Here is a 9,464-nt window from a genome sequence, read left to right on the forward strand (position 1 = left end):
TTGAGCTGTTAGTGAAAGAGTTGGTATGATCTGGGGAAGTAGAATTTTTACCCAACCTTTTACAAAAACAGCCATAGAAGGTTTTGATGTAAAAAGATGACTGATAATCTAAAGTCAAGGTTGTACTTGGTCTTAAATTTTCAGGAACATTTTTATGACTGCATGTTTTAATGTCTTTATTACCATTTATTATTAGAGTATTTTGCTTTTAGTAAACATTTCAGACAGTTAAAAGTGAAAAAATCTATGCGGTACAAAGTGAACAGAGAAAAGTACTATTCTCTTTTGTCAAACATGAATCTTGTCCCAAATTATCCTAATTATAGTCTCATATACTTTATAAAGTTCAGGCTATAGGTTCTTAGTGTCTACTCTAATATGATTTTGAGTGCGTTGTTAAAATAATCCAGATTTCTAGAGTAACTATAATATTTACATAAAATGTGACTAGATTCATAAGTTTCATATAACTTTCAGTTAACACATCACATTAGATCTCAGGATGCTTTATGATGTTTAAAATTAGTGGGACACGCAAATTCACATTTCCATATAAACCTGTACTGTCCTTTTTCTCAGTTAAGACTAGGAAGCTCTTATTCTAGTACAAGTCTCCTAATTTTCTGTCATTCTCAGGAAAGAACTAACATTTGCTAATTGGAAACCTGAACGAAAGCAAATGTTCACCGTCTGCCAGCAGTGGTATGCAGGCTTTGGCAGATGTGAGTTTTTTCAGAGGCAGACAAGATGCTGCATTCCACTGCTTTTAACCAGACACAGGAGGTTTGTGACTTGGGCAGTGCTTTCTTTTTTTGGGGGGGGGGGGGGGAGAGCAGTGCTTTCTTGACCTCTGGGTTACAGGTATGGGGCACTTCTAGTGGAGATCTGCTTAACTTTTGTTCCCCCAAGCATTCCCATGATTTTGTTGTTGTTCTTACTTTTAAAAAAAAAATCAACTTTAGGTGCCAAGACAGCTCCATGGGGAAAGAATAATGCTTTCAGCAGATGGTGCTGAGACAACTGGATATCTACATGCAAAAGATTGAAATTGGACCCTTACCTCACTCTGTATTCAAAAATTAACTCAAAATGGATCATAGACCTACATATAAGAGCTAAACTATGAAAATCTGAGATTTATGTAAGTGTAAATCTTCATGACCTTGGATAGGCAATGGTTTCTTAGATGTCACAAGCAACCAAAGAAAAAATATATAAATTGTGCTTCATCAAAAATATAAACCTTGTGTGCTTTAAAGGACACTCAAGAAAGTGAAAAGACAACCTACAGAATAGAAGGTAGTTGCAAGTTATATATTTGATAAGGATTAAGTATCCAAAATACATAAATAACAGTGGAAAGACAACCCAGTTAAGAAATGGGTAAAGCACCCAAATAGCCATTTCTCCAAAGAAGATATAAATGCCAGTAAGCACGTGAAAAGATGCTCAACATTAGGGAAATCCAAATGCAAACCATAATGAGATGCCACTTCACACCCCCTAGGATGGCTAGAATGGAAAAGATAAGTTGGCAAGGATGCAGGAAAATTGGAAGCTTCATACATTACTAGTGGGGATTTGAAATGGTTCAGCTGCTGTGAAAAACCTTTTGCAGTTCCTCAAAAAGTTAAACATAGTTACCATATGACCCAGCAATTTCACTCCTAGTGTATACCCAACACTCTGAAAATATCCATATAAAAGCTTGTACATGAAAACTTATAACAGCTAAAAAGTGAAGTGTATTCTTTTGTGAAGTCTGTTCAAATTTTTTGCACATTTTTATTGTATGGGCTCTTATTACTGAGTTGTAAAGTCCTGTGTCAGATTATATGTATTATGTTATTTTACTTCTGAAGTTTGTGTTTTGCTTTTGTAATGTCTTTTAAAAAGCAAAAATTTTTATTTTGAGAAATCAGTTATCACTTTTTCTTTTAAAAATGGTTGCTGCTTTTTTCTGAGTTTAAGGATTCCTTGACTACCTCTAAGATGAAGATTTTCCTTCTGTTTCCTTCTAGAAGTTTTATAGTCTTACCTCTTATTAAGGACTATGATTCATTTCAAGTTATATTTGTGTGTGGTATGAAATAAGAGTTTAGGTTCATTTTTTTTCCACATGAATATTCACTTCCATCACTGTTTATTGTTAAGACTATCCTTTCCCCTTTCAAGCAATATTCATCCAATATATATATTTTTTAATTTACTATGAAAGAGTTCAAATATTGGCAACAACAGCCATCTGGCACTTTCTAAATTCTGTTTCATGGATGTATAAGATGAAGGCTGGGAAAGATATCAGTAAACTTTATGCTTTCTCTTTGCTAATAGGAAAAGCAAAATACAGTACAACATAGGAAAGACACTGTTATAAGAATTGCATAGCAACCAGAGAGAGGAGAGGCTCCTGACCTCCACGGCCAGCATTATATAGGCAATGATGAGCTGGGTGTGGGCCCAGGTGAGAGTTCTATAGAGTAGCCGCAGCAGCCAGGATCTGATAAACAATTTGGCAAAGGTGTGAATAAGGTAGTCAGCTTCCACCATCACAGCCCAGCAAAGGAAACCAAATACCTGTCCTGGGTGGAGTCCATGCCACCAGGCGGAGAAGGCAAATGTCTGCAACAATGGCCAGGTCCTGCCTTGTTGGAATATGAGGCGCCTGAGCCACTGAGCTGTGCTTTGGTTCCACTTTCTCGTGAACACAGATATCCTGTGGGTTGTTTCCAGTGTCCAAATGTCCCCATCAGGGATGTATCCCTCCTGGCCAGGGCTCTCACCAAACTCAGATCCAAAGCCTGCTGCATAGAGGAGGGAGTCATCCAGGAGCCAGTGGGAGTAGTAGGTGAGTTTGAAGAGCCCAGCTGTGGACCACATGACATAGATGCACTGGAGCTGACAGCAGTCGGCCAGTCCCGCTCCTCCATTCACCAACCCCCTCATGACCACTGTTAGGCACTCCAGTCCCAGAATCTGCAGACCCCTCCAAGTTAGAGCCCAGAAAGAGTGCCTGGGACACACAGAGCTGGACCCTTGAACACGAGCCTGAAATCTCTGGAAAGAACACAGAGGGCCTCCTAGGAGAGCAGGAAAAAACAGCAAGTAGCTGAAATAGGGCAGCGCCTTACACAGATGCTCAGACAAAGAGCTCCTGCTCCTGATGCCTTCTGATGCTGCTTCCACTTTCCCATCACAAATGTCCAGAGAGAGGGATGTGACCCTCTGGGTCAAGAGCATGAGGGAAGAAAGAGTGATGCAGAACCTGAAAGATATTTTTTTTAATTTAAAAAACATTTCATATTTATTTTATCCCATCGCAGTCCCTCACACATGACCCCACGGCAAATGGGGGGGGGGGGTTTGAACAATTAAGACCAATCTCATGGCTTGGAATGCCCCCACAAAGACTCTTGGGTAATTCAGAACCACAGGCTACCCTAGGCAGGATCAAAAGATAAATGGGGAAATTTATCATTAGAGAAGCAAATAAAAGAATGACAAAGAATATTGTGGGGAGATATTGATTATAATATTTCTAAGAATGGCTTATGAAGATTAGGATCAGGGACCTGGGAGAGATTTTCCATAGAAGAAACAAAAAGTTAGTAGTAAAGAGATTATAGGAAGTTGAAGATTTTAAAAATGAACCAGTTCCTGATTTTTGTTAGGGATTTGTGCTGAGCAACAGTGGTGAATCAAGCTAGAGGTTCAGTGTGCACTGAGTCGTCAGCAGTGGATATGTGTTATTAACCAATCACCTAAACTGCCCCTCCTTTGCCAGCACCAAGTAGAGAAGGTCCCACTGGCAAGACTTGTGGAAAAATTAAAATTACAGTGACATGCTCTACAATTAGGAATGCTATCCTATGGAGAGAAAATAGTGTTTCCCAGTCATGGCTGTTTCTATCTTTGTGTCTTAGGATTTAAGGACACCTGACCTCATTTGCCTTATCTTAACAGTAAGCCAAGTAGCCTCCAAATGCCACCAGCCCGTTTACTCACCTTCAGTTAAGGGCTGAATGTGTCCCCTAGAAATTCGTAAGTTGAAGTCTCAACCCCAGGCACCTCAGAATCTGACAGTATTTGGAGACAGGGTATTTAAAGAGGTAATTAAGTTAAAATGAGGTCATTAGGGTGGGCCCTAATCCAATATGACTGGCACCCTTGTATGAAGAGATTAGGACACAGACACAGGGAAGACCATGTGAAGACACGGAGAAGATGACCATCTACAAGCCAAGGAGTAGCCCTCAGAAGAAGCTGAACCTACCAACACCTTGATCTTGGATTTCCAGCCTCCAGAGGAAATAAATTTCTGTTGTTTAAGCCACCTGGTCTGTGGAACTTGGTTATGATAGAACAAACTAGTCCATCTTCCCATTTCAGCTCAGGCTCAGCCTTCCTTCCGTGCAGCCAGATCCTGCTCACCTTGTTCCTCCCGCTGAAATCCTAACCCATCACGTCCCCGGCAGTATCCCCCACACCCCACCCATCTGCCATCTTGCCTTTTCTTCAGAGAAGCAAACGCTGAAGCTTTCACAAAACGAGAAAAGGATTCTGGGTTTGGTAGGGATGGCAAAGTGAGTGAATCGATGGCAGGCTGGAATCAGAGAGGTGACCCACCTTGACAGGTCAAAGCCCCAGTTCTCTCAGTGACCCTGGACCCATATTGATTGTGACAGAGCCTGAAACATAGGCCTCAAGATCACAGACATATGTTTCCCCCTAATCTTGGTGATATCACTGACTCATGAACACATTTCTCTAGGCTGTAATTAGCACCTGATTTTTTTCTTTCCTAGATTGGGCGGCTTTCCTTCTGGGAAGATGGGACAGCTGAGTCTCAAAGACAGTACAACTCTTGCATAGCAAGTGCCATGGGAAGGCAGCAAAGGCTTACAGTGAATTTATACCTTCCCTGTCCTGCTAAAGGGGAGGGCAGGCTGCTGGCTGTTGTGTCTAAATCACCCACTCGAGGTGAGCAAACTGCTTAGTCACTTCCAAGCAGGCTGTGCTCCGTAGGTAACACATGGTAGTTATTAGGAGTCATATAATGGCATTTAATTCACCATCTCTAACATGAGTCTTGGAAGATAGGTATTGTTATACCTCCACCCCCTACCACACACACATTTTTTCAGAAAAAGAAACTGAGGCCGGGAGAGGTTAAATGACTTGGTCAAGGTGATACTGCTCAAATATGGAACAATTTGGATTCAAATTCAATACCCAGTTCTCACCACTCCCAGCTCTCACCAGTGCAAACAAACCCTTGGTCGGCTCAGAACCACCAATTGGATGAACTTCTTTACCTTGTGGAAGGAGGCTCCTGCAGGTAATACTCAGTATAGTGCAGACCCAGGTGACATAGTGTCTGCCAGCTCATCTGAAAGAAGAAAGTCCACCTGTGGACCTCCTGTGGGCTGAGTGAGTAGATCAGAACCACGGCACACAGAGCAGGCATGAGAACAAGCACAGCAAAGCGGCCCATGGCGGCCAGGGCCAGGGTGCCCCCTCCAGCCAGGAGAAAGAGGTGCCTGAAAGAAAAAGGGCAAGCTCTGAGGCTGGCCGAGAACAGTGCAACAAGTCACTTCAGATGCCACTCTGGGTACCCCAATTGCAGGAGACCTCAGAACACCTAAGGAAGTCATACTGTTATCACTCCCCAACTTCCTTTGGTTCTGAAGGAAAGAACCATGGGAGAAAGAGCCAGAGTCAATTTGTGAACAATCACCTCCAGAGACAAATCCTGATTCCTGCCTTAGTGGTCCTGGGAGCCTCTCTTTGATCTTTGTCATTTAAGTAGGAACAACACCTGCCCCTAACAATCCTGTGGGTGACAGGTCCAGAAAGTTTCCTACTAGGGACATCAAAATCTAGTGGTATGAAAGTGAGGTCAACCTGGTGTTGAGGGTCTGGGAAATCTCTCTAGACATCGTCTCATCAAAAAGTACAAATTGGTCTTCCTTTCTCACTCCCCAGCCATCTTGGCAGCTGTGGTTGGTTGGGGGCCGTCCCGCACCTAAGGCAGGAAGATGGTGGCCCCAAAGAAGAAGACAAAGTCATTGGAGTCGATCAACTCTAGGCTCCAGCTGGTTATGAAAAGTGGGAAGTATGTGCGGGGGTACAAGCGGACTCTGAAGATGATCAGACAAGGCAAAGTGAAGGCAGTCATCCTCGCAACAACTGTCCAGCCTTGAGGAAATCTGAGCTGTTTCAGGGAGAGAGAGAGGGAGAGGAAAGACTCATTGCCTTCCTTTGATAAGTGTTTGAAAACTCAATCAGATAAATCTTTATATCTGCCCTTAATCCTCTCTACTGCAACTTTAAGATATCATCAGCAAGTGTTTTTAACATTGTAAACGCCCACATCAACTAGGTGGTTGTGGAGCATGCCTCCCTCAGAAGCCAGTAGATGCCCTGAGGATCCGCAGGCCCGGGAGACTTCACAGTATAGGGAGGCTTGTTTGTTTTTAACCAGTGCCAAATTAATACATCTGAACAAAGAGGTCAGAAAAGGTGCAAAACAGTGACTGACTAGTCAAGACAGAGAAACTGAATCAAAGAGGTTTATGTTTTCTCTATGTCACAGGGCACACACCCTGGCACCGTGGCACAGTGATGTGCACACCGTGGTGAAAACTTCTTTCTGGAGGGAGACTGGCAGTTACCTCAGTATGAGCAGCTCTATTACACAGGCCCTGAACCATTTCTGTGCTTCTCTTTGAGCCTGTGTTGGGCTGACTCTTCCCCAAAACCACCCCTATTAACTCTATTGTCCAAGCCTTCACTTGCCGGCCATAGGAAAACGGGAATGCTTATCCTTACAGAGCAGAAGTGGAAGCCTGAAGCAACGCTCTACCCAGAGGCAGCTGCCCTGGGGACCTGCAAACATTAAAATGTCTATACATGTACAATGTAGGATGCATGACTTTTTCAGTGCTTATTCTAGGCATGGTGCTAATGGCATAGTGCTAATTACCCCCTTATAAGAAATATCTTTATTTAATCCGTAAACTAACTCCATGAGATAGGTGCTATTATTTCCATTTTACAGATAAACTCAAGAGAGTTTATTCACACACACAAGGACACTCAGAAAGTGAGGGGGACAACTTGCACTAGGCTGACTCCAAAGCCAGCAATCTTGTTTTATTTTTTAAGATTTTTTATTGATTTTTAGAGAGAAAGGAAGGGAGGAGAGACAGAGACATCGATGGGAGAGCATAACATCGATTGGCAGTGACAACTTAAAAATCTTCACATCTGCACTCCAATCTGTGCTTTTTGACCAACTATATAACATTCATAGATATACAAACAAAATCAGCCATCAAACCTACCTGGCATGAGTGGAAAATGAATCCATATTGCAGAGATAATTGAACAGAAGTGCAAAAGGAAAAGCAGCACCTTGGTAAAGTGAGACAGGGTGGAGGAAAAACAGCTGAAGCCAACCCATTATGAACTGGCACAAAAGATACTGTCCTTTCCAGAGTCCTTCACTGCTGCCTTCCTGCAGCAGAATCCTCAAAAAGACTCTTTGATCTTTTTATAAGGTTTGGCAAGACCTGGGTGAGCAAAAGGCAAACAAAAGCACCGGCGATAGCAGCATTAAAGTTGGCTTTCTGATAAAGGGAACTTCACTATAGAAACCAAAACATATTTGGGGTTATATTACTTAATAATGTGTACTAAAAACACTGCTTTGACAAGTCCTGGTTTTGTTTAGTTTACATTCCACAGTATTTGTCTTTCCAGCCATCTGCCTATCATATTTTCCTCACTAAGTTAAAGAAAAATCTTATTTTCCAGTTGTGGACAGACAAATCCGCAGACTGGGAGAGGGGGAATGAGAACATGAGCATGAGGAAGAGAGGTGGGTTCTCAAAGAGTAAGACGACCCCTCCTCCCAACCCCCACTGTCCTTATGCTATTTTTTTTTTCATAGTATGTCACTACCTCTTATAAATCTATTTCTCATTTAGTTTATTGCCTGTCCACCTGCTACAAATGTGAGCTCTATTGCTGTATTCCCAGCACATAGAACAGTGCTAGGCACATACTATGTACTCAGTAAATACTTGTTAAAATTAAAAAGGCAGAGAAGCCTCTAACCTGCCTGCCCTGTGTTTCTGCCATCTGAGCCAGCCCTTAAAAGGAATTCCTGGAGTCCTGTTTCAACCAATAGGACTGAGGCTTTCCCCATCTAATCAGACCTGCACAGCCCTGACCAATCAGAGTGGGTCTGTTACGACCAATCACGAACCAGAGGCGGGGACTTCTGTCTATATAAGTCAGCTCCCCTGAGGCTCCAGGATCTTATTTTTCACTGAAGACTTTTCCTGGCCAGAGCTGAAACACGGAGGAGGGCTCACTGGAGCAAGCCTTCCACCGCAGTGCTGTTTTTATAGCCATGCTGTGTTACCATGGAGCTGTAGGAAGTTTCCTTCCTCACCACACGCCAAATTGGGGGTTCCTGTTGGCGCTGAATTGACATCAACTACCATCGGTTGACAGTAGCCACTGGGGATCAAAGGTTCCTCATCCCCCATCCTTTTATACTTTCTCTTCCCAAACCACATTTCCATGAGCCAGGGCCATCCTAGAAAATCCCACTTCACTGATACCAACTGTAATGAAAAAACTGATACACTGAGTATGTGACATCTGAGACTTAAAAGGTCAAAAGGACTTAAAAAGCCGTCTGGGGTCGAGAGTCAGCTTGGCTTCTTGGAGAATGAAAGTGTAATTAGAGGAAGAGGAACATGAGATTAAAGAAGAGAGAAGTAGGCAAGGGTTGGATCTAGCCCAGAGATAGGTTATGGAGAGAGAGAAGTTTGGACTTTAAAAGGAAGTAAAAACCAAACTGAATCTGGTTTTTAAAGGCTTGGATGCTTTTATCTACAGGCTTGGATGGGGTGGGGACAGGGATGGTGGGGTGACTTTAGAGATCAAGGGTGGGAGGGGCAGACAATAGGGGAGCTGAGATTAGATTAGAGAGGTGGTAGAGTAAATGATTCAAAGTGGAAGAACGATAGACACCAGGTATAGGACCAGCAGAACCTGCTGGAGAGTTATAGATGGAGAGGTGAGCAGTGCCCAGAGTCACTCAAGAAATCACTGGTTTGAGCAGCTGGGTGAAAGGTGGATTCCTTTACTGAGATGGAGACCAAAGGACCGACTGGCTGGAGGGCCAGGCATAAATCGAAAGCTCCGGTCTGGACTTTTTAGGTTTGATAAGACTTTGAGGCAGTAGCCAATTGAATAATCAGGTGTGACGCTCAGCAAAGAATGAACCCGAGAAAGCCAGCAGCAGGTAGGGGTCCTTAATTTATGGGATCCATCAGCTGGACCAGGAAGAGAGAAACTCGCTGAACAGGACAGAGGCCCAAGGGCCTAGCAGTAAGAATCTTAAATGAGAGACCGGAAAGAAGACTGAAAATGAACAGTGGGGTACG

At 43.1% G+C, this 9,464-nt stretch overlaps 1 protein-coding gene across 1 annotated transcript; it reads right to left on the reverse strand.

The window, feature by feature from the left end:
* Nucleotides 1–1,548: 1,548 nt before the first annotated feature.
* On the reverse strand, nt 1,549–8,127 carry MBOAT4 (membrane bound ghrelin O-acyltransferase MBOAT4). Its single transcript, XM_016209068.2, has 3 exons — nt 7,347–8,127; nt 5,316–5,540; nt 1,549–3,265 (listed from the first exon to the last, which is right to left on the reverse strand). The coding sequence occupies exons 1-3, from the start codon at nt 7,463–7,465 to the stop codon at nt 2,302–2,304; spliced, it is 1,308 nt and encodes a 435-aa protein (XP_016064554.2). The 5' UTR covers nt 7,466–8,127; the 3' UTR covers nt 1,549–2,301.
* Between the last annotated feature and the right edge of the window lie 1,337 nt (nt 8,128–9,464).

Source organism: Miniopterus natalensis, chromosome 2 (genome assembly GCF_054644295.1).
Source record: "Miniopterus natalensis isolate mMinNat1 chromosome 2, mMinNat1.hap1, whole genome shotgun sequence".
NCBI classification, from domain to species: domain Eukaryota; kingdom Metazoa; phylum Chordata; class Mammalia; order Chiroptera; family Miniopteridae; genus Miniopterus; species Miniopterus natalensis.